At 42.0% G+C, this 26542-nt stretch overlaps 1 protein-coding gene across 3 annotated transcripts in view; it reads left to right on the top strand.

Moving 5' to 3' along the window:
* LOC106579895 (LIM/homeobox protein LMX-1.2) overlaps positions 1 to 25342 on the top strand; it is a 57627-nt gene extending 32285 nt beyond the window's left edge. For all 3 annotated transcript variants that reach the window (XM_014160246.2, XM_014160244.2, XM_014160245.2), the window contains 6 exons: positions 17580 to 17812; positions 19478 to 19653; positions 20420 to 20497; positions 20924 to 20990; positions 22610 to 22771; positions 24192 to 25342. In XM_014160246.2, the coding sequence (XP_014015721.1) occupies positions 17580 to 17812; positions 19478 to 19653; positions 20420 to 20497; positions 20924 to 20990; positions 22610 to 22771; positions 24192 to 24343 (868 nt within the window). In that variant the 3' untranslated portion in view covers positions 24344 to 25342. The remainder of the gene's footprint in view (positions 1 to 17579; positions 17813 to 19477; positions 19654 to 20419; positions 20498 to 20923; positions 20991 to 22609; positions 22772 to 24191) is intronic.
* Positions 25343 to 26542: the final 1200 nt, after the last annotated feature.

Raw genomic sequence — 26542 nt, 5'->3', positions numbered from 1 at the left:
GGAACGCCGACTGCAAGACAGGCCTAATTGCCCAACATCAGTGCCTGACCTCACTAATGCTCTTGTGGCTGAATGGAAGGAAGTCCCCTCAGTAATGTTCTAACATCTTCATCCCAGAAGAGTGGAGGCGGATATAGCAGCAAAGGGTAACCAACTCCATATTAATGCCTATGATTTTGGAATGAGATGTTTGACGAGCAGGTGTCCACATACCTTTGGTCATCTAGTGTATGAAATTATTGTACATTTCAAATATAATCCATTATTGTGCTTAATTGTGGTCAATTTGCAGTGTACAAATTATAATTATGTTCTGCCCCCCCCCCCTCCCCTACCATCCGCTTCAAAAATCATCTCGCGGCTGAACCTAGCTGACTACCCCTTGATGTATATGAATTGAAATGTACTAGAATTATTCTGCAAGTAGAATCAGTTTTAGCTTACAACTGTATTTTATCCTCTGCAACTTATTCCTGACCTTGTGTAATTACACAGAGACATTATGTGAGATGTAGGAAATACACCCTTAATCGATGTTGTGGTTCTCAATCAGTGTAAATCTACATTGGGCAGGTAGGTACTTCTCATATCCACCTTTGAAGCAGTGGAGCTGCGTGGGTCTGAAGTCAATTGGGTTTCTCCAGAGGCCTCAGTAATGTAATGAGGGAATGGTCTGAGTCTGACTGAGGGTTGGGCTCCTTCTCTTCTCCACAATCACATAATTAATCTCCTGCTTCTACAATGTACAGGGAGGGAGAAAGAGCTCACCGTCGCCATCTCAGATATGTTTGTATTTGGTGCATGATAGTGAAGTGTTCTGGGGGTCCTGCCTCCCTTTTTTAAAATGGTTTATAAACCCATGCCTTTATGGCCTACAGAGGGTTAGTTACAAAACAACAATGTCCCTTTGGGGCCTATTAAGAGACAGAAAAACACACACACACTTCTCAACCAGGTACCCTAATGATATGTCGGCAGTTTAGATAATGACTGGGAGTGAGATAAACTGAAGTGTGTATTACAGGTAATTGGATCTGTAATGTGCTATCCCTCTTTAAGCATCAACGGGCTGTGTATTGTTGCTCTTGTTCCCCAAGCTTACCAGAGGGAGCACGAGATGGACTGTCAATGATAAGTATGTCTCTCTAAGTCTTGTTTTAATGCGGGCTGATTTTCTCAACCAGGAAGCTTAGACATCAACATAACCCACAGCAAATCAAAGCTGGCTTTAGCTAAATAACTCCAGAAAAACCCCTGACTTGTATAAACACCAGGCCCTATATTGGAGAGGGAGGGCATGTTCTGCAGTGGCTGAACCCATCGTTTGTTCTCAGCTCTATTTTTCTTTGTGCTTTTTTTTTTGAACGGCTCTCACATGCATGGTCAATTAGTGATAGGTTGACACATACCTGGGGCTGTCAGAATGATGGACTTGAGAAGGCTGTTCAGAGAGGTGGAATAGTGAAAGGTAGCAGTCACAATAAGAGGTGTCAGGCAGGCCTGTGTGGAAAGGCATGAGGACCCGTGGATGGGTAACATTTCAGAGGCATGGTGGAGCCTCAGGGCCCTGCAGCTCGGTTCTCCCTGGCCGTTAAAGAGATTAGCTGGCAGTGTTAGACCAGGCCCAGGTCCACCCAGAGGGCCAGGAGGAGAGGGATATACACAAGCCCATTACTGTGGAGCTGAGGGCCCAACACAAGCTTCATTAATAATCTGATGATGAATCACTACCTTAATTAACACTTTATAGCTACTGCTTGATCCCTAGCCGCCTTCTCTCTTTTGACTTCTTACAGGTTTGTATACAACACTTCCTCATGTATTTGCTTTCTTTATTGTTGATAGAGGAACTGGTAAAAGAGATGACGATAGTATGTACAAAATGTATGATGCCATATTTAAACAGATGGATGGAGCAGTTGGCATGTAAAGGGAAAAATATCTAGAATGCATTATACCCATTTTACTTTTACTCCTGCGCACTGTGGTCTTTTATTTTGAAAAACCATCATTTCGGGGGTTTTGATTTAGATATTTTCATCAGTTTCACCACAAAGTTGTTTTTTTGTATGTGACTACATGCAGGGTCAAATTTCTTAAGGTCTTAATTAAATAAGGGATGGGCTAATTAAATCAAATTCATTATCCTCAGCTCTAGAAATCAAGCGGCTCTATTGGAAATAAGGTTAGGCTGTCCCTCATCCATCATGCCCTAACTAACCAATTTACAGGCCAGCCTTTTTCATGCAGCATTATTACCTTGTCATAAACAGTTACCTTTAAAATATTTGAATCAAGCTGTGATAGCAGGAGCTTGTATCACATTAGTTTGTTCTACTGTGTCAGCCTCTCTCTGCCTAAGATAAAATACACTCCAAATAATCCTATTACCAATGCTGGGCAGAGACAGTGTAAACGACCGCTAGTTAAAGCTGTCTGATAATTCCCTAGAATTAAGACATATTGTACAATCTCTCACATAAAGGCTTTTTTAAATGGGAATATGGTGCTATTTCACCAAACAACAATGTACTTGCACCTTTTTTTTGTGACAAATACCAGGGGCACAACTTTCACTGGGGACGGGGGGCACATGTCCCCCCCCATATTCTGAAATTGCATTTTTGTTCCCCCCAGTTTTATCATTGGAATGTGATACAAAACGAGGAAACGGTGTGCTTTAGGACCATGCGGACGACTCCGAGCGGTCAGGTAGGCTGTTTGGAGTGTTTATCCGACTGGATAAAAAAATACAAATAATTATGTCCCCCCACTTGTAAAACCAAAGTTGCACCCCTGACAAAGTCTGGTGGATGTCTGTGCTACATCTACATTATCACAGTTTGTCTGACCTGTCAATCAATGAATGCTGGTAAAAAAAATATATTTGGCCTGTGTGGACTAACAGTTCTGACCACATTAGACACACACTCCCAACGTTGTCGCATTCTGCAGCTGCGTGTTTCAAATCACACTGTGGCCATTGTCTGAGGAACACAAAAGCAACCAAAATGTTTACTCCCAGGTCAGTTGAACTGTCTCAGTATTTGTCTCTCATTGCAAAACCAGAGGTTCTACCATCTATGAACCTTTGAGACTAACGTGACTATTTATTTGTTTGGGACCATGGTGACCACAATATAGTCACAGTATGTTGTGGATTTGAGAATGGAGGAGCCTGATATTTATAAGGGTGCACAATACGGCCAGCAGCCCTCAAAATCCCATTCAGTGATGAAAGCGTACTCAGAAGCACATGGGGCTTGTCTTACACTCTATGCTGGAAAGTGAATTAGTGAGTGGCACTCTGGAGATACGGATATAAATGGGAAAAGAGCAATGATTTGTTAGCTGTGTATATTACAGCCCATGGGTCAGGGAGAGAGTGGGGGGGGGGATCATCACTCAGTGTTTACTCACAGTAAATTGAGTTGAAATAATGGTGTTTCTCTGAGGCAAGACAATGGCCCAGGCCGCGGGCCATGGGATCAGGCCGTGGCAGAGCTGGGCCAGGGCACTTCAAATGAAAGGCTGGGCCTGGGGCCATGGTGACACCAGTCGTGAAACAGACACCCCTCTGACAGGCACCTGGGAATGACAGCGGGCGAGGAGAGGGGAGGTAGGGGGTGACGAGGCCTCAGGGCTTTGTCATTAGCGTATAGAGGTGGGAGGTTGAGAGGAGGGTGACTGCCCTGAGGATAGGCGAGCTACAGGCCCTGGTGGGGCAGAGAGCCACACACCCCCTCACCCCCTGGGACTGCAGCTCCGGCTGGTGGGACGCGTCCGCCTGTTAGTCCCTCAGCACGTCCCCATAACCTCTAGCTGTATCTGTGGTTCACCACCCCATCCTGCTTGGTGCCTATATTCATACTGTATGAGTGGATATTTGTGTACATTTCCTCTTGTGTGTTTCAGATGCTTTTCAGTGGCTTTAAGCTCTGCCTCTTCCCCTTCGTGTGTCATTCTGTAACATAAAGTGCTGCAACTGAATTATCCCAACAGCTGTTTTTTGCCGGCAGGGTCAGAGAATGGGCTGCTCCCAAGCGCAATGAGGGGCTGCACACGTCTAAAGGGAGTGTAAAATTGGCTGGTGAATACAGGGCTCACCGAGGTTGTCAGTGCAGGAGGAGGCATTGTCACTTTCTGAAGAGAAATAGAGATTCATGTTAATTATTTGTATCAGGAATGGTGTTTGGTAGACAAGAACCTCATTGTACACATCCACTTACAGGTTCTGAATGTAGTGTTTAGAAAGAAGTGGTGCTAAGGTGTCTTTGCCCTTAAAAAACACTTCTGACTACACGGGTCAATCCCTTAATGGCCAGTCAGAGAGGTAGTGTGCAGTCAGGAGCCACGTTTAAACCAGCGAGATGAGTTGGGTGTCAGTGCTGGTAGGGAATGTGGGGAGTCAGAGTGTGGGTTGGGTTGTGGGGAGATGGGACGTGCTCTACCATGCTTTGCCGTTCCTCTCTGTGCCTCGAAGGCTCCACGTGGAAAAAATGGAATTTTGTCAAACCTGTTCTCTTCCAGCTGGAGTGATTCACACAAACACTCAGTCAACTGCATGAAAGAGAGCCGTGTGTGTTTGTGTGTGTGGGAAAGATAGAGGGCAACGCAGACAGACAACCTCTTTGCCAGATCTCTGGAGGCAAAATACATGCTTGAATACATGAACAGAATAGCCTCACGGTAACATTAGATGGTAACATGTAGGGTGGAAAAAACCCTGTCAAGATGAAACACACACAAATACCTCCAATTCAGATACACAACACAAGTATCAGCAAGTAAGGGAAATCTCAGACAATTCATTTATTGTTCTTTTGGGGTGTTATTTGTCTCTTGCACAATGTCTAGACGTTACAGTATGTTATTCTCACCTCTGTGATGCCGAGACATTGCTGTTCATGGTTTTCTCGCTGCAGTGGAGAATGTTTTATGTTCTTAATGCCTTTGTTATAGAAATAGCTGGGCTCTCTTCGCCCAGTAAATATAATCATTCCTATTTCACAAAGGGAAAATACTACTGCTCAGGTGCATCTGGCATCTTCAAGATGGAAGGTTTAAATCACAGAAAAGACCACATAAAGTGTTGTAAATGTTATTTTAGGCAATATTGCAAACTTTGTATCTGAATCTTTCTTTAGTATACTGTAAAGCAGCAGACATGTTAAAGCTCACTATCTGTGAACAAGGAATGAATTGCTAACCCGATCATTGCCTGCACTTTGCAGTAACTTACCTCTTAATGAATGTTTGCAGACCTTTCCAAATGACTTTATGATTGCCCTCTAGTTTGATGATTCCATCTCAGGGAAAATGCTGAATATTCGTTTCTGATTGTCATCCCTTATTACAATTACATAACGGTATCAAATCAAAACCGTTAGCATCTGAAAACAAACCAATACCTAATAGTGATATTTCAGTGCAGGATTTTTTCCCCATCGTTTTAATTTGGAGTGGTACCAGACCAGTTCTGTGACTGTATCCCTGTGTGTGAAAACAAAACCGAGTCATGTCCATGTCACTGTTGTACTGACCTCGTTATGGCGTTGCCGGTCCATGCGTCATGCAGTGTCTTTGCCAGAATTTCCTGAATGCTTCAGCCAGTCAGTTTCCCGCCAGAGAAATCCTGGGCCGTTGTTGTAGCTGATCTTATCCTCTGCAGTCTCAGGCTCTCTTTCTTTAAAAGCTCGCCAACTCCCTGTCAGTGGCATATGAGTGACAATTCTTAGCCAACAAAATGGAGAACACCTGATTTCAGCATTTATATGCACATATGTTCCATCGACTTTAGAAAACAGACCGTACGTCACAATGTCATTTTCAGTAAATTGCATGTTTTGTGTGAATGCTTCACTTAATGAATGCTCATTTTTTTATGTCAATCTTCCTCAATTGGCTCCTCTCCCACACAAAACATAGACAATATTGATAATCAGGCACTGAGAAGCTTTGTGATCTCACAATGAACCTTTTTATTTTCCTCAGCCAAAGATACTTGATATTTATAGGTGGTCTGTAAGCAGAATAGTGGAGTAGATTATGCTTTTTTGTGAAACAGCAGGTTTTTGGTTAGCTCTGTGGTGTGTGCGCGCCCCTCTGTCTGTCTGACACATTCCAACACTGCCCCCTCTCCAAGGCTCTTAGATACCAGTTGGCTTCTATGGCTACGGCAATACATTCATGCCAGCCCTTCTCACTGAAAGACATATTTGTTTGGCTAGTGTAACTATGTCACACAAAAAGCTTTTTAGCATAACGCCTGCTAATCTTGGATTTATTCCTTTGAAGGGACCTGCAGATCAGAAATTCTAATATATTATTTGCATGCTAATCTGTGTGTTAATCCCCAACCTTTGGGTCCTGAAACATCCTGTCATTGAAAAATATTGTTTGTTTTTCTTTGGCTTTTTCTCTCATCCTCTCCCACTCTCTTTCATTTGTTCCCTCTATCGTTTTCCATTATCTGTGGCTTCATCTTGTAAAGCTGGTGCCCTTTCCAATGCATACATTTCTGATTTTGAGATCCCTGTCAAGAAAAAGCCTTTGTGATCTGTTCTTGATGTTGAGAGAATCAGAGTTCACAGAGGTCCCCCAGTGAACGTCCTCCCTAAAAGAAGCAGCAGTGGGATTTAAAGTAAACCTCCTTCTCTCTCATGCGTCCCAGACATCTCCCTGGTTAATGTGTGCTGTGCTGTGCTCCTTGCCTAGAAAATGTCCTTTAATAAAGAGCACTGCCTCTGTCTCCTGGCTGTGGGGAGGATGTTGTGGTGTCCTCACGCTGAGACCCTCCAGGACATTATCACACACATCTCATGTTATAGCTCCTGCCAATGCTGCCATGGCAACATGCTTTCCCACAAAACAATCTTTAACCAGGTCTTTTTAAGAGCAGTATGGTTAAATTGCCTGCCTTGCACTCTAGGAATATCATGTCAAAACCTTTTCGGAATTAAGCGCCCACGTTTTTAAGGGAGTCTTTTGTCAATTCGTCAAAGTATGTGATTATGAAATGATATACATCTGATACAGTATCTTTAGATTAGAGGTCATTTTACAGCCTAAATAGTATTTTAGACTCAGAGTCAACTAAGGGGAATCAGATGAGCAGCTGTTGACTGTGCCTTGCCGTTTCACAGCTAGGTGCCAACTTCCAGTATATCTATTAAATGTGTATTTGTATACTTAGCCAGACAGGAACATGGTGATGGGGTGATCTTCAATAAAGGACCCTTGAGGATTATTGAAATATATTTAGAATTTATGTGATAGTTGTGCTGGAAATGTACACTTTTGGTGTTGATTCCATATGGTCAGTGTTTTTCTATAATGAAGATAATAGGCAGGGATTATCAAAAGTGATCTCCATCTCCATCAATCGGAGCAGTCTGAGTTAAGAGGTTTACGTCACTCAGAAAGACAGGGAATCAGTGGAGAGGGTGAAAAAGCAGGAACACAAACAGATGAGTCCGGCTCTCATTGACAATGGCTAAACCCCGGCAGTCTCAGATTCTTCTCTCCAGACTGATTTTAGGCTTAGCCTGAATCTCTATTGAATAAATAAAGCCCCTCATCCAACTATCCACCATCACAATAATCACCACATCATTGCTCATAATTAAAACCTGGGCAAACACTTGTCTTCACACCAATATCCTAAGGATGGGAGGAAGCGGAGGGGGAAAACACACATGGGATTTTCTTCCAGATTGTCTGCCTCTCCCTCTCTACCTCTTAATCCAGTATCTTTTTAGCCATGGTAAACTCCACAAGATGGACAGGGCTTGGTTTGGGTTAGAGGGGGGCAGGCCCCATTGGCCTCTGCACGGAGCTGTGGAATTTTTCATTAGTGAACAGCTGGGTCACAAGTGGCACCAAAGCCGTCTTAATATTGTGTTCGCCCACAGATTAGGAGCGGAGAAAAGAAGCCAAAACGTGAGGTTTTCCAGCAGACCCTGTCTTTGCATATTTGCAGACCTCCGCTTTAGAGCACCTCATATTACTGTTTGTTTTATTTCTTAGTCCAGGACCTTCTGGGGTCAATAGTAATTATAAAGCCCTCCACTCCAAATGTTGGTTTTTAACCATTTCAGCACATAATGTGAAAACAGATTTTCCATATATATTTCCCCCCAAGAAATTCCCCAAAATATAATTCCAGTTTTTAGTAATTAGCACCCATTTATTCAATAAAGTTAAACAACCATAGTTTTGTTGTGTCTTTAACTTTTCTTCCTAGATTGATGTTCGATAGGGGATCAGGTCATTCATCATCAGATACCTCCAAATTTACTTACAGAAAACACTGGAACATTAGCCATTACCCTTGGTTTATTTTATGTACTGTGCGTTTACAGTACAGCCTCTCCATGTCTGAAGGATGAGGTCAGCCCTCAGATGCACTAGCTGGTAATGAGCACACAGACTCAGAGCCTCCTCTGGCCTAACTGCCCTAACCTGGGCTGAGTACAGCAAGCCTCAGGTCCACTGTTGTGAAAAGCAGACCGTAGATGTGGGCAGTTATAGGCAGCAGACCGTAGACCGTAGATGTGGGCAGTTACAGGCAGCAGTATACCCCACAACATCTGATAGCTATTACTACCAGTGTAGCTAGCCATCCCCAGCTCCCCCTCTCTAAAGGAGCAATCACCCAGGATGCCTCATTGAGTGGGCCAAGCCCTTAATGGGGGGTCTGCTACACCTCACCTAGATTCGCTTGGAAGGGGCAGACAGACAGAGGACCTGCGATAGAGTTATTAAAAATATAAAATGGGTGCGGAGGAATTTACAGTGGCTTTAAATGGGAGCTGTCCCCAGCCCTCGCTCTGTTCTCGGCGGGTTCTCATTTGCAGAGCATGTGCTGTAAAGATGTCACATCTCCAGCAGGGCGGCCGGGGAGATGGGCCATACAAACAGCTTCAGTTACTGTCGGCTGGACTGACTGGGGGGAGTGAGAAGAAGCAGATCACGATTAATACCAGCCTTGTAATTCACTGCCTTTTGCCTCATTTGTAGACAAATAAATTCAGCTGTTTTGAATTGAAGATAAAAGTCCTGTTTAGAGACAGTTACGATGATGTAATGGACCGAAAACCTATAGACAGTCTATTGATTACTACCTTGAATATTATGCTATTAGTTAGTAAATGTGTTTAAACATTCATTTGTTCCTTGTACTGTTGGACTACTAAATACAACGTAAATTATATCGGTATATGTACTTATCTATCTATTTTAACAGTGCAGTTGGGTCAGCGGTCAGTTCTGAGTGAAGGTATCAGTGTCTCCATATGTTTTTAGTGTATGCTGTATGATGGACTGACTGGCTTAAAAATGTGTGATATGAAAATGGATGTGTATTTGCTATTTTTAATGTAAGGTGATGCCAAAGAAAAATGTCCTTCCAGGATGGACAATAAAGTTGTATTCTATTCTTTTCTAGATGCACTAATCAGGAAGTTAGTCTATCCTATGTATCGTAAAACTCGCTCATTTCTTAGATTTTTTTTAAATAATCCACCAGGGTTGGGGAGTTACAGGTAAGGGATTACAAAACAAATGTAACTGTAATACATTACCAGCAAAAATATTGTACTCAGATTACAGATACTTTGGAAAAACTAGATGATTACTTCGAGGATTACTTTTAAATTCAGAAAGGATGTTTGCGAAAAAAAATCTTTGACACTTCTCTGTTTTCTCAATGACATTCAAATCAGCATTTAAAAAAGGCTGTATTCCACCCGAACGAGTCTGACCACTGTGATGACACACCAAATGTGTTTGAATCGCGGGAAAAGAGCACGAATAGGCTTTTGTAGGCTACAGTCCAAGGTATGTCTTCCAATGGTGCGACATCCAAAGATTATCCAATTTGAATAAACGCTTGGAGGTAAGGATGACAGCAGTGGTGTAGTCTACGGCGATACAATCACGTATTATTGGTACCTACATAGCGCATTGATGTGAATCACACTGCTGCTCTCTCATTTAGCTATTTGCGCCTTACGGATTGTGGTTGTTGTGGATTGCTGTTCACAAATCTAAATGTGTATTTGAACCCAATAATGGTTGAATTCAAGAAGTTTAAGCTGCCTATCAATCATTGTTTTTGAAACCAGTGGACAGCCAGTGAAAAATGCGCTCTTGCAACAGCTGCACAGTGCGGATCACAGCCTATGGGCTTTCATTGCTCAATCTAATTCATGCTGATCTTTTTTTTTTATACATAGGCCTAATGGACACATGCTCAAACTCGCACACTTTTGATAGACAATCTGTCGTTGCTCCATCCATTTTTGCACTCATAAATTATATATATATTAATGTAAAGATATCATTTAATTGTATTATTATATATAGTAAAAAGTGATGGGTTAGAAGAGGCCCACATAACCAACACATAAAGTACAATTTTACATCCATATATGTCCAGCTATGTAAACTTTAACATTGATTTATCCAGCAAGATATACAGTTTTGTATTATTCAAATGACTCTTAAGGGGAATGTAATCTAAAAATAACTATATGTAATCAGATTACGTTACTGAGTTTGGGTAATCCAAAAGTTACGTTACTGATTACAATTTTGGACAGGTAACTAGTAACTGTAACGGATTACATTTAGAAAGTAACCTACCCAACCCTGTACCCCACTCTATAATGCAAAGTGAGTGATGACACTGTCTGTGTGGAAGCAGGGCTTGAATGCGATGTTGCATTGAGTGTCCATCCACAGAAACTACAGCTGTCCAAACAGCACTTGTGTACCTGGCTGCCTGCTCACCCGCTTAGTTGTGTACTCAGCCTCTTCTGCTGGCCAGCAATCTCACTGTCCTTTCACATTTCAACATGAGCTTTTCTTTCACTGTGTGCTTGAAGCACAACTCTTTCCCTAACATGCAGAGAACGTTACCTCTCTCTCTGTCTTGACTACAGAGTGACAAAGACAGAGCTTAACTCTGTGGTGTAATTTGCATCTATTATAAACTCATGAGAAAAATGGTGTTGATGTCACACAAGCAGGCGTTTAAGCTCAACATCAACCCTATGGAACTCCATAGTACAGACACGGAGCACTGGCTGTAAGGAATCCCAAAGAACTGCAGTCTTAAGCGCACAACATCTTGATCAATGCTTGGAGGCATGTAGGTGTTGCTTCTAGCTCTGTGTTCTGATTGCCAGTGCCGCAGAATGTCTGGTAAATGATAGACATAGCCTTATGATAGGCAGCAGTAACATGCCAGGGCTCTGGTTGGTGTCTGGCCTTTTCCTATACGTGTGATGAGGCTCTCCCAGTGAGAGGTCCTTTTATCCTCCCACAGCTGACTGTCAGGTTGTGCCCACAGGGTTTACAGCATCTAGTGAACCTGGAAGACCAACATGCTGCGGTAGACACATTTCAATTTTAAGGGAACAAACACCTGCCATAGAAGTTCATGCATTTTGCCATCTAAAGCGATGTGAAGACATTTCATATTGATACTGAACGACATGACACAACTTGTTTCACCTTGTTTCATCTCGTGACTAGTGTGGGAAAAACACAATTGTTGGCATGTGATCATTTGAATGTGACTAAAAGCAGAGGTTTGTAATACAGTCATATTGCCCAATCTAACATGACTAGCCGGCTGGCTGTCCGTGTGGCCACAGGCTTGCCTGAAGAAATCTTTCAGCATTCCAGTACATAGGAGATCATGTAGTCATAGAAACAGTGTGTTCATCTGAGCCAGACCAGCAGTGGGGGTCAAGTGATGAGAATAACACCTCAGCCCAGACTGTGACTCACTATGTAACTAATGTTTAAAACATAGTGATATCCAAACACTATGCCATATGTTTTCATTGGCATTTTGGGTCAGGTGCACATGAGCTCATAGCTTCCTTCAGCAAGGCATCTTACAAATGCCAGCCTCACTATATAGTATAGAGGGAGAGCCCATGTGAGAGAGAAGTGATGGAGAAGGCACCTTTCAGCCGTTAGTGGTGTGTACATTTTCCTCTAATGGGTTACTTTTACCTGCTGAGAGTTTAATTAAAAAACAAAGCGTCTCCATTTGAAGTCCATTACTATGCTAATATTTTGTTAGCGGAGAGGGGGGTGATTAAGCAGGTTTTAGGGCTGACTGGAGCTAGCCCTGGGGACGAGAAGGATGGCACTTCTTATTTGGCTTCATTACTTTCTACACGCGTCTATACACACCAACCTAAGATACATGCTGAGACCATACTGCTATGGAGCCATATCCTTTAGGATTATTAAAAGTAATGGTGCTCTAGATGACCATTTTGTTACGCCCTAGATTTGAAATGTAATTGAGTGTAAATTAACAAGTTTAGTGTTGTTTTAGTTATGATGACAGTCCATACTCTCGCAAGTCCCTCTCTATGCTGTGTTTTACAACTGTGGTTATCACTGTAAGCAATTAGACAAAGTAGGGTTATAGTTGAGGCTGCTATATTTAGAACACGTGCCTCTGTGGTCTAACGTGCTGTCTAGTAGCCAACACAATTGTACATAACAAAGTCATTTTCTAAATGTTAAGGATCGCCATCTATGCACAAAGGAACATCTGGGCATCAAATGTTTTTGTACGTAACATACATCCACAACCAGTAAAGCTGTTCAACTCTTTATCTAATATTCATGCTGTTACACTTCAGTCTTCCTTGGAACAGAGTTACCATGTTTTTAACTGGAGCTGCTGTTTATCAGTATCCTTGGCCTCTGGTCTCTCCCTCCACTCCTCTCTCCTCTGGTCGCTGCCTCCACCCTTCTCCTTGGTTTCCAGGAGACAGGCAACTTGGGCTCTTGTTGGACTGCGGTGGAGATGGATGGCTGGAGAGAAAGGTCAAGCCAAAGATGTAGCCTGTAAATCAATGAGCTTCCAGCCATGCGGTGTTGACCGATTGCTCCACAGGTCCTCAGTCTGCATTCAGTGTCCGGAGACCTTCCTGTGGCTGTGACCCTGGTCCATACACCACATCCTTCACGTCTGGCTGATTGACATGGCCAGCTTTACAGGCCCACCCGCTTCCTAGTGAAACAAGGAGGGCCATCTTCAAAGTGATTGTTTACAGCTGTTCCGTGGGTTAATCCTGATCTCTTCTTTCTTTTGAAGGGGATGCGAGGACATAATAGCCTGGGCTATTCTCCCACTAAATTGTTATGCTATTTCTCTGGTTGTTTAATAGCAAAAGGGGAGTAGGTGAGACGAGACCATGTGTTGCTAAATGTACCATGATTATCAAGCCACAAACTCCTCCATACCTCTTTCTCATCCTCCGGGCTCCTCTTTTATCCCTTTCTCTCAGCCTGATCCTTATCACTGTGGCAGAAGCATTGAAAGTAATGTCTTTAGTGGGAAATCATTGGCAACATGTGGTGAAAGCTTAAGATGTTGTCACACTTTAAGTTGCTTCTAATCTGTTCAAAGGGAAAGTGCATACGTCTGCAGTGGGCCTTAGCAGGAGAAAGAAAGAAGAGGAACAGGGAGATGAAAACCCACGACTCCAAAGGCTGAGGCCTCTCAGCTGCACTGAGCTTATCCTTTGACCAGACCAGGGATATATATTTTTTAAATATCTCTATCTGAGGAAGCTTTTCAAAAAGTTGAGTATTTTCCATCGTAAAGTGCTTTGAGGGTGCATAGCTGAATTCGCCATAGTAATGATGAAATGCTGCTGTTCCATCTACTGTTTTACATTGCTGTTAGCAAGGTGAGAGTATAGGTTCTTGTGAATCTCAGTACAGCTAGCTAGAATGTGAGCATGACAGAAAGAGAGAGAGAGAGAGAAAGCGAGAGAGAGAGAGAGAGAGAGAGAGAGAGAGAGAAAGAAAGAAAGAAAGAAAGAAAGAAAGAAAGAATAAATAGAGAAAAAATAAGAAGCAAAGATATTGAGTGCTAAGAGATGGAAGGATGAATGATTCCCCTGGGAGCCATCTTAAAGGTATCTGCTGAGATTATCTCTTATTCTACTGATGAGGTCCAATGCTGAGAACGCCTCAGCAAATATTGGCACTTTGCTGCTTGAAACGTGGTCATTGATCCACACTAGAGGGTCTTATGGGCTGATCTGTGCGCTCAGGTGTGGGAGGAGAGAAACGCAGATCCTGACTGCAAACGAAAGCAGGGACAGAGGATCCTGCTGGTGGTCCTCTTTGTGGTCCGTGCTCTATCTCCGTCCTCAGTAAATGAACAACAGCACAAATGCTGAGCACACAACAAACAAGAGACTTCTTAACGCAGGCTAAAATAGACGGGTCACTATGGGCAGCAGCAGAAACATGATGCATTCTTTTTTCATTGGTTCATTTTGGGCAGATTCTGATTTCAAATGGCATTTTGAGTCCTTGAGACAGTTGGTCATTTTTGAGTGATATGAGTCGGTTTGTAAAAGGATATTGATAAACCACGCTAGCCCATCACTACACCAACTGCTGCATCTTGTCCCTCTTGCCCCATTAGCTTTTATAAAGAGCTTAGCCTACACTTCAAACTGCAGACCCTGTTCATCTTAGGGCTGGAGTCAGCATGACCTTGATAGTTGATGTGTTTATTATAGTATTTTACAAATCAGCGTGATCATCATCATCTGTGTCTTTCCCCTGTCTCCCGTGGGCATGTTCTCCCCACCGCCTGGGCCTCTATCTGCTAATCAGGTAATGTTATGGCGGTTGAATAGCGTGCCTCCCTCTGGTTGTCCTTCACTGCTCACACACTGGTGTTGTTTTAAAGAGCATTCTTTAGGAGCTGAACTTGGAAAGGTATTAAAGTGAGATTAGGCTCCTCCACAATCCAGTGCTTGTGTCATTCAGGGAGCTGTGTTCTCCTTTCTGCACCGCGACCCCCCACCCCCCCTCTGTTTGATTGTAGCTAGCCGCGGGAGTCGGAGTGACTGGGCCTTTCAAAGGAGAGGGGTTAAATCCCTAGTCCAGTGCTCCCTGCTAATTCCCCTTGTTCCTTAGAGAAGGATTTACTTCTGCTGCCAGCTTCTGAAAGGCCCTCTCTGCCCATCCGAAAAGTCGCCGTTGCCTTCCTGTGGAGGTGTGGTTGCCATAGAAGGGGCGTCATGCATGGATATTCCATCTGAACCCCACTGAGAATGGGGTACAGGGGCCGACAACAGGCTAGAAGTCCGGATTAGACCAGAGGACAAAGCAGGACAGGAAGATTCCAGAAGGGACAAATAGGAATTACAGCACCAAAAATAATGCAAAGTGACAGAGGGGAAATAGAAAAATAATGGCTTACAAGATTAGAATCGTAGAGGAAAAGAAAGAAAGAAAAGAATGGTCTGAATAAGAATGTTTTTATCTGGGTGAGAAGATTTGAGAGAGCGGTTGAAGGTGAATGTGGAATCTGGGACATATCAAAACCATACTAACAAGTCATTTCCTCTGCCTTTCTCCTCTCAGATGCCAATCATTAGCTAAACATTAGAGCTGGACCTTTGGGCTGGTCACCACACATTCATCCCCTCATGTCCCTCAATCCCAGCATGCAACAGTTAGACAGTCCTTCTCTCTAAAGTTATGATTTATTATGAATCTATCTTGTGAATATTTTGATTTGTTTAAACAGCGATAGCCAACATTCCATGCAACTGTAAGGTTGATCCATGTGGACTTTTTGTTTTACTCCTACACTTTTGCGGTAGGTATTGGATTACAGATGTAGGATCTTAATTTGTTCACTCTGTTGTTGCTGAGAATTGTCCTGCATAGCAGGAAATGCAAACTTTTAGTGTATTCAATGTTTAAGTTTGCAATTTCCACTTTAAAATTTCAGACTTGATTTGCCCTAACGGAAAATATATCAACCCCTACAAAAATAATGCCATTAATTATAATCCACATAATAATTCACATTTCCCGTTAATGCTGGATTATTTTCCTGCTGTAGTAAACTGGTTCAAATTAAGATCCTACGTCTGTATGTATGTCCCTGCTATTATTGTTTGATACAGCTTGAATATTTAATGTGTAATTGCTTGCTACCCATGTAATGCAGGGCTGCCTTGCAAAAGAGACTTTGGTATCAGTGCCTAAACAAAGGTTAAATTAATATTAGGTGATGTTTAAGATTATATGAATTACATATTTTGTTGGATCAAAGTAATTTCATCGTTGAGCAGATAAGCATCATTCTGTAGGTCTGCAGGTTGCTTTCACAAGAAGTCAGCTTGTTTGCAAAATGTGTCAAAAATATATATTTCTAAGCGATTATCCTCTAGGTTTTTCCATAGTTTAATTATAATCTTCTTAATGTATTGTAATAATTGAAAGATTAAAGCATGCGTGTGCCAATTCTGATATCTCTGTTGTTTTGCCATTATAGTGAGAAAAGTTTGGCTTGCTGACAACAGTCTGATTTGTAGTAAATGGCCGCTCAACGATGGAGCTGATATGAGATGTAGAGACTAGAAACAGCAACCAAACGTGTCTCTTGTTTCAACCATGCAAGCAGCTGCTCTACTGAACTGTGTGGCAGACACAAACTCCCTATCAGTTCTCAATCAGCACCTACAATAATATTAGCATGACAAAACCTTCCCTGGGTTTCTCTCCCCTCATATTTAAACATATTCATCACTATCGCTCATCCCTGTCCTGAAACAGCAGATGATGTCAATTGCTGCTCTCTCTCTCTCTCTCTCTCTCTCTATTCCCTCCCTCTCGCTCTATCCTTTGCACAATGAAATAGATGTTCACCACAAATAGATAGGCGGCTGCCAGCTGTCCTCCAGACCAACGAAAACAAAGAGCATGCTAATAAAACCAGCTTCACGGCTGGACAAGATCAACCACACTCTCTGCCTCCTTGCCCAGTTAATGATTCTCCTTCTGAACGACAGCAAATGAATTAAAACTCTCCCAGCCACCAATAAAACAATACAAACAGTTTGACATCTTCCTGAAAGGATATAATGGAAGATGGAGGTGTTAATGTAGCCGTGCAGCATAGAGGCTGGTTTAGGATGGCCAGATGAGATTTAAAACAGTGTGATAAGTAGGAGGAGATTAATCAGATATAGTGGGTGTAGAAAAGTATGAGAACACAGTGGGCATGCTCCAGTTCCTAGTCATTACTCAAACAGACCATGCTGACAACCTGCAAAGAATCAGATGCTAATCTGACAGAGAAACAGTGATTACGATTAACAAGTAAAAAGAGAAAAAAGGACATGTAGGGTTTAATGTGCTGATTCTAATTGAGCATCATAACTGACTGAACCCAGTGTCTGTCAGCTGTCTGAGGCTAAGAGGCATTTAGGTGCCCATGACCAAGCTCTGTTGGAGTGGCGTGGGGATAGGTGGACCCTAGTCACTTACACACATGAGCTCCAGTCAAAGGGACCACTCGCTGGTACTGGCTGCCCACAGGATCAGCCACAGCGGCCTGCCACCCTCAAACCATCTTAATCAAAAGCCCATGATGACAGGTCAAGCTCGGGAGACTAAGTTGACCCCCCTTGATTCTGTGATCAGATTGTATTATTAATGTAACGTACGTTTTTGATTAATCTGATTAGTAATGGTGCCTTTTCTCTCACCTTCTTCCATAGATTGTTTGCCGCCAAGTGCAGCGGATGCTTGGAGAAGATCGCCCCCACAGAGTTTGTGATGCGTGCTCTGGAGTGTGTATACCACCTCAACTGCTTCTCCTGCTGTGTGTGTGACCGGCAGCTGAGAAAAGGGGATGAATTTGTCCTGAAGGAGGGCCAGCTGCTGTGTAAGAGTGACTATGAGAAGGAGAAGGACCTGCTCAGTTCTGTCAGCCCGGACGACTCCGACTCAGGTAAGACCAAATCCTATCGCAGTCAGTACAGTACAATACAGTACATGCAGAAACAGAAGAACGCCCACTCGCACTCACGCAAACACAGAAAAGTATGAAAACGTATTCTGGGTGAGACCCACAGTTTTGAGTGATTTTATTCAGTCATTCATTCATTTTATTCTATGTACAATGGATATTATGGGCAGGGAGCAAAAGTTTATTGGGCTAGGAAGTGGAAACAGGGAAGACAAACAGGCTCTGTATTAATGGCTGTTGGGTCCTTGTGCCGGCGGGCTCTTTTGCTGGAAATAATTAAATCAGTGTATCATGATGACTGACGGGAGGATTTAGGGTCTTTCTGCAGAGGGCCGAGTGGAGCTCCTCTTATCTTCTCCTCTGTACTCCTCGCCTCCACACAATGAGGCATCTCGCCAAGCCTCACTGTTCAGACCCATCTGGCTCTCATTTAAACATGCACACAAAGGCAGAGAATTTGTCAAACACATCTGTCTGTGTCAACTTTTGTCAACTTAAAGGAATATTTATTTTACTTCCACGCTTTGTTTTGTCCTAGTGTATCACATGGGCATTCTTTTGGAGTGTCTCCAAATTCAAGATTTTACATGAACAGAGGTTAACCTTGGCATTTACAGAAAATAAAATATAGAAATCAACTGGTGAAATACAGTTTAGCATACTACACCACACTATTTACAGTAGAGAATCAGAACCAGATGACAGCAGACAGAACGAAACCATCATGTATGCATCTCTAAGCCATCACGGGAAGCCCACATCATTTGTTGCCTTAATTGAAAGTGCTGCTGTTTCTGAGAACACTGCCTTTCACTCACCCAGGCCTTGAATTTTGTAATGAATGCATTGGGGATACATTATTTAACATTGGATTTGATCATTATCTTTTTAAACTCATGAAGTTTAGCATTTTAAGTATGAGTATCGTTATATTATGTACACTGATATTGCTTGTTAGATTAATGATCTAATGTCCATCACACTATGTGATGATAAAGCCATCTAGCTATTTTATTGAGATGGCACATTATGTGTGCCAATAGAGAGTCACCAAGATCCCTTTATGGACACATGCAATTACAATAGACTATAACAAAACCCATCAGCTTTCCACCTTTTTTGTAAGAATGTCTTAGAACCTTTTCCAGTTGTATTCTTTATGCATAGCATCTTTTTAGTCTTTTTGTCTGTTGGGACCCAGTGTACATTTTACTATTATTTTCAGGTTCTGAAATCTATATTTGATATTTCGAGTTAATTTCCCATATGTGGTCATGCTGCCTTTTCGTGTTGTGGTGGATCCGCTATGTAGGATTCTTACCAAAGATTTATTTGGTGTAAAACAGCCAAAGCTGAGTGTAATTCATTACCAATGACACAATGTCAAATCCAATGACAAATGTGCATATAACATTGTGCTTTTCTGGTAAGTCCTCTGAAAGTCTCATTGTCCATGTGGCCTATTCGTATTGTAATAAATTCATAAGAAACTATTAAAACCACGTGTCTCCTTCCATTATGGATACACTTACGGAGTCGAAATCTCTTGGAATTGGAAAGAACATCTATTTATCAGCAGACTTTCTGAGAAGGTGTCAGCTCAAACCCATACTGATATTGATGAAAAATGGTTGTATCTCCATGCAGAGAAAAGCGACGATGGGGATCTGGGTATCAAGCAGGAGAAAGGCACCGGAGGCCAGGGGAAGGGAGACGATGGGAAGGACCCCAGAAGGCCCAAGCGACCCCGCACCATTCTGAACACTCAGCAGAGACGAGCCTTCAAAGCCTCCTTCGAGGTGTCCTCCAAGCCCTGCAGAAAGGTGAGACCTTCTCCTCTCCTCCACATGACCAAGTCACCACCAAAGAAGCTCTATTTTCACCAGACAGACAGAGTTAATCCCACTGTCTGCCTACTGAACACTCAATGGAGGTGAAAACGAACACTTTGTTTAACCTCTAGCACGAAGGCGGCTAGCTGCAGTTTGAGCACAAAAGTAGCTATGAGGAACAAGTGTATTTAGGCTACAGAGAATGACCTGAAAGAATGACCTACATTGGGAAAACTACTGTAAATGTCTGCACGGCTACAGTATACACACAGTATGAACTGAAAGCTGGCTTTTGTGAGAAGACAAGCTACAAAATCAATCTTTTAAGCTTACTTTGAGTTGTTTTTGTAGTATACAGTAGATGCAAATCCAATACTAATACTTCATAATATCCCCATGGACAGACTGACATGTGGACAATTGGAGGAAGGCCATGAGGTCTACAGTAGTTTTACAAATAAAATTCTCAAATTTGAAAAATCTCCAGCACCTCAGAGCTGTGCTTTGAAGTGGCTAGCAACACTCTGGTCTGTGTTAACTGAGGTAGAGGGTAACGCAGCCCGTCTGTCCTGCGCCAAATGACATTCTGAGAGAGAGGAACTGCATCCATAGTGGAGGCCCTAAAAGCATTCACTGCACCCGCTCCAAAGCTTTGAAGAGGCAGTAGCCAATAGGTCCACAAGGACTGCCACAATCTGTAGTTAAGTGTTTGTCTTCTTGTGTGATGTTGAAATGCATTTGTGTTGACTTGTTAAAGGTAAGGGAGACCCTAGCTGCTGAGACAGGCCTCAGTGTTCGTGTGGTGCAGGTGTGGTTTCAAAACCAGAGAGCCAAGGTGAGAGCACAACCACCCTAAAGAAAGTGTTATTTGTGATAATGATGTTATTTTTTACTAATCAAGAGACCAATGTAGTAATAGCATTGCAGTACACATGGATTGGCAGGAATGGGCAAACATTACAGTATTGGAGCTAACAAATCACCACAGATATCAACAATAAATGTAACTATTTCAGTGCGTTCCATTTAACTCTATAAAGTTAAAGTGCGACGCATTCAAATCTACCTCAGTCATACGTTGGATGTCTACACCCACCTCCTTTTTTGATATTATCTTAAAAAGGCATTGATAACGAAGTACAGTCAGATACGTGTTCCTGTAGTTCACTCAGGGGTGAGCAACAAGAAGCATCGTTTTCAAATGAAAAACAGCACGTTCGTTTGGGGAGTTACTTAAAACTCTGTGTCTTTTTTTTTTTAGATGAAGAAGATGGCAAGGAGGCAGCAACAGCAACAAGAACAACAGAATTCTCAAAGGCTTGGCCAAGGTACAGTATACAGTCTACAGTTTGGGCTGAAAAGGTCCAATAACCACTGCCCCAGTATCATTTTCAGTAGCCGTTTCAGTAGTTTAAAAACAGATGTTACTGCTTCCGTATTACCATGGCTTTAGACAATTATTTTGCATTTGACATGGTGTTAAAAATTGTGATCTGGGATTATCACATAAACAGAAATAAAAATGATGATTCAGCCAGCTAAACGTGCAGCATGGCACTTCAATGAGAAACACAGAGGCAGGATAATCACATACGGTATACCGCAGCGCTGTGTGACCACTCCAAAAGATGGCATTAATTGAGGCAACATGCGAACCCTTGGAGTAGAACGGTCGTAATGGCTTCTGCTCATGTGTGACCTCCCACGCATTAGCCCTGGTTTCCACTGGTGTGTGGGGGTGGAGGAGGCTAGCTAGCGTCTTTGGCCCCAGTCAGGCGTGGTACATGGGAGACCGTGTCAGCTGTGTGTGTGGGTGGGGAGATTTACAAATGAAAACCTGTTAATCAGTCTTGTATATAAAATGACCCATCCTGTGTGAGTACTGTAGTCCGCATGCTGTAGCCAGGTCAAACTCTCACGTTCCCGTTCAGAAACTGCACTCCTGTAATGATGTCATACACACTGTTTGTCAGGGTTAGAGCCACACCAACAAGTGTTCAGGGGCAATCTTCTCAGAATTCAAGACAAATAAAAACAGAGAAAATGAAGAAATATTGCACTTAATGCCTTGGCACTGTACCACACCGTGAGGAAGAATCACTAGAGCGGTAGTAAAATGTTCACAAATCATATTATATTTGGGATCTTAGATAAAAGGGTGGTAATGATATGATTCCAGGCACAGACGAAAGCTTAATTGAAAGACACACATCCAGTATGAAGAAAGGATTTGGTTTCACAATATTGTAAGAAAACACAAGATATATAACATTGAGGAGGAAGAATCCACACAAAGTATACACAAGACAGAAGATACACGATTTAAGAGATGTTGCAAACAGCACATAAATATAGCTGTACAAGCTAAAGCAGCTACCTTTCTTTACTGTGGAAATCCCAAGGCTTACATTAACATTTTATTACTCAACAGCTCTAGAATATTTTGTCAAACTCTGTAGAGAAAGGCATACAGTGTGCCCTGAAATGCTGTTGCCCAAAAGTGCATATTGTGAATACTGGATAGGATAGTATGTGAGGAGATATATGTATTTTAGATAACAAAATCTACTGAGTACAGTTAACTTAAACAAGAAAGCATTACAGCAGACATATGTGATGGAAACTTCTGGAACCCAAAATAAATGAATGACAGACATCTTTTCACAAGGGCTCACCACTGTAAAGGAAAGTGCAGGGTGGTGGGCTCCAGTCTCAAACCCACAAGGGCTGTGTGTGCGTCCCACTCACCGCTGAGTGAGTCAAGAGCTGCCTTCTTCAAGGGAATGCTGGGAGAATCTCCCTTGGCCACAGCAGAGCAGAGAGGGTTTCCATGGAGACAGTGCTCATGGTCTATGTTCTGTATTTGATTTAGAGTTGATGATTTTCCTCCCAGGAACACAAGAGTCTTCATGTAAAGTCTTTCTCCACGTGGTTGGCTGTGTTACAGAGGTGATGTCCAATCGGATGGAGGGTATGATGAACTCCTTCACGCCACTGGCCCCGCCCCAGCAGCAACTGGTTGCCATGGATCAGAACGGCTACAGTACAGACCCCTTCCAGCAGGGCCTCACTCCCCCACAGATGCCCGGAGACCACATGAACCCATATGGTGAGCATCCACCCCCCCTACCCCCCTGCTCAACCTTACATGCTCCCCAGTGTGGGACATGTGTTCAGGCCACAGAGGCCTGGCTTAGGCTGCTCGCACAAAGTACAAGCAGACCCCTTCCACATGAGATGACACAAACATACTCACAGGCCATTGGTTTATTTTGAAGTTAATTTCAAAATCAATCCAACATGTTTTCTACTCCCCCTCCTCCTCCCACCCCACAATCACTCAATACGTTCTCTCTGTCTGTGCATGGGGTTTGGTGACATGCAATGCTATGCTATCTGACAGTTTGCATTGCGGACTATGTGAAGCGCTTTTAGATCATCCAAATGGCTTGCGGTAAATTATTATCAAAACAATGGTGAGAATGATGAGTGAAGTAATGTACCACGATGCGAAATAACCATTGTATGTGATTAATGTGACAATCACAGGGATTTTTTTTTTTTTTTCATTTAACCTTTATTCAACTAGGCAAGTCAGTTAAGAACAAATTCTTATTTACAATGACGGCCTACCAAAACGCAAAAGGCCTCTTGCGGGGGCGGGGGCTGGGATTAAAATAAAATAAAAATATAAATAGGACAAAAGCACATATCATGACAAGAGAGACAACACAACACTACATAAAGAGAGACCTAAGACAACAATATAGCATGGCAGCAACACATGACAACACAGGGATGCAATTGGAAATTAATCACAAATGTTTAAATAAAACTTGAATCAGTTATTTTATTCTTCTGTTTAATTTACATATATGGGTTGAAACTGGTAGAAGACAATTTTGAGCAGTGTCTCCAACCCCATAAAGATCGTTTACTAAACTTAATATCATTTCTGAAAGCCTCCATTTTGTGTCTTGCAATTGCAACACCCAAAGTCCCAGTCTCATCACACTTCCTCTGTTTTTATGGGATAAATAGAGGGAAGGATGATATTGCCAACACATTAAAAGATATGTCTCTTCATCACTCTGTCCCTGTCTTTTGTAACAGTGTCATTAAAATCTGGAGTGCAATAAAGTTAACAATTCCCACAAGAAAAATAATAGGAAGAGAAATTATGAGATACGTAAACATTTGCTATTATTGAGCTCTTTTGGATAGATGCCTCTTGCCTCTTGTCCTCTCAGATCCATAGTAACTGTCCCAGAGAGGGCAGGACAATGCTTTCGGAGAGTTATTGTCAAAACAGTTTTCAGAATTATAATGGAATGTAATAACAATCATTCAAAGTGGGCATCAAGACTAACAATTATCACTTTGCAAGACAGTCATAAATATATCAGATTTATTATCAGTGCAATTGGAAGGTGCAGTTTGCTTTTATTCAATGCCCCGTGTATAGTATTTTCTTTGACTGTAAGTTATTATATTGTTGCAACTTATTTTTCTCTTTCTCTTCTTTATAGGTAATGATTCAATTTTCCATGACATAGACAGCGACACATCTTTAACCAGCCTCAGTGACTGCTTCATGGCATCTTCAGAAATGAACATGCAAGCACGTGTGGGACCCATTGACCGACTCTATTCCATGCAGAACTCTTACTTTGCATCATGAAAGAATCACGTACAGAAATTATATTATGTAATATAGCAGATCATCCACAAACTCTGCTTCTTGCCTTCCTCAACTGCCTCACATCAAGGAGTTTCCACACTGCTATGGACAAGACAGAAGCAACGACCTGTTCCAATGACTCCTGGATCATGTGCAGACAATGGACTCAAATAGAGAAAAATAGTTTCTCAACAGTGGAAATTCCCTGGGAAAAAAAAACAATTGTCTTCTTTTTTTTCTAGAGATTATTGGTAGCATATTTGTATATTACTGCCAGAAAAGTTGCACACCTTTCTTTGTCAACAAAAAGAAAATCAATGGAGCCACCGATTTTAAAAAGGCAAACCAAATACTACAGGCCCACCAGTTATCATAATGCATGACTTCATAGTTAATCGTATGACCATAAAACTGAAAAACCCAGAAAAAAAAACCTGTGAGTTGTTGAGATGTGTCCACTTTATAATGCATTCAGCATTAGCATTTTGATCACATTGATAGTTTTAGCCCTAAAGAGAAGATATTGTGTTCATAGTAAATAGACAGTGTGTTCACAAGAGACAATGTGGGTATGTGTGTGTGTATTTGAGTAAGAGTGTGTGAGAGATATAAACATTCAGAAAAATAAAGATGCATTGTGGTGTCCGTTTGGTGTAAATACTTTCCCAAGCAGATTGGTTGTGCATGTTAAAATGGAAAACATTCTATTTATTTAACTATAACATGCTCTTGAAGGTACTTATGAATCTGAAAAGCTTTATTTAAACAGGAGAACATTTTGTTATGTAATTAGTGAGTTCATGGTTATCACAATTCATTTGTATGCCATTTAATTATGAACCATAACCCTTTTTTTCAGCCAAGCTGTAAATGAGCAAAATTGTGCTATTTATTTCATACAGACTTGAGACCATGTCAAATGTAAATTTTCAATGTTAAGAAATTGCTAAATTACCAAAGTCGATTGGTTCATTGAATAAACAATATTTCTTCTCCTGATGATAGCTTAATTCATGCTACGCTGAAACACATTTGTACTAAAAAGACTGAACATCATAATAGCAATTGCATCATTTTGTGACCCAGAAGGAATTGTAACATGTATTTTCATGGTGTAGAAGTTGTTATAGAGATGGAACGCAAGGTTTGTTGTTTTTTGGATTAAACTGTGTGAATGGATGAAATTTACAACCATGTTCATTTATGATTTGAGAGAGAGAGAGAGCGAGAGAAAGAGAGAAAGGGTGAGATGAGTAGTTTGGGTCACAGAGAAAGAGAGCAGGATCATTTAACATGGCTTGAGTTGGCTCCAGACACCCACCCTTAATTGCTAATAACCCATCCGCAACCGCCCGACTATATGTGATAAAGTGAAAATCTGAGGTCTGCATCCGACCCTCACCCGCAAATATAGAAAATGTGCTGTACAGTTCACTTTTTTTCTCTTGAACATTTATTGAACAAGGACGTTTTTCTTCAACATTTCCTAATTCATTTATTGAATATTTAGGATCTACATTAGCTTTTTCTGCCCAAGTTCCCAAAAGCATTTGGAGATTGTCATGTACTTGGCGTGCATACAGTTAGGACCTAAAGCTTAAGCACTAATGCCAGATACAAATAATGAAAGAAAAATCTCTATATAGCATATAGATATGAATTGCACAAGAATTATACATTCATGGATGTTTTTTTTCCTTATCTTTATTCAACCTGCCCACCATGCACCCACCCTTCATCCACACAACATTTCATGATCCTAAACCCACCCGCCCTGTGGATATAACCGCAGGGAGTACGGGTTATGAGTCAACCTGCGTATCACTACCAGACACACCCCCCAGTACAGCCTGGAGGGGATGTAGCACGCAGCTAGGAAGGCAGTGGCTGCTTGAATGTAGGCTAGCTACCACCTGTGTGCTCCTTCATCTACCTGACAGCTCCTCAATGCGGCCAGGCAATCTGACACTTCCCCCAGATCCCAGCCTGGCCACCTGCCTGCTGCCTACAGTCTCTTCTAATCATGAGGGGTTATCTGAGTTCTAGTTTATCAATTCAAAATCAAATCAAAATGTATTGGTCGCGTACACAGTATAGCTGATGTTATAGCGGGTGCAGCAAATTGCTTAGGTTACTAGCTCCTAACAACAGTAAAATGTCAAACAAGCACACAAATAAGCAATTTTAAAAAACGAAATC

Source organism: Salmo salar, chromosome ssa20 (assembly GCF_905237065.1).
Source record: "Salmo salar chromosome ssa20, Ssal_v3.1, whole genome shotgun sequence".
NCBI lineage: Eukaryota > Metazoa > Chordata > Actinopteri > Salmoniformes > Salmonidae > Salmo > Salmo salar.
Note: the sequence above shows the minus strand (reverse complement) of the source record. Positions and strands in the feature narration are given on the sequence as shown.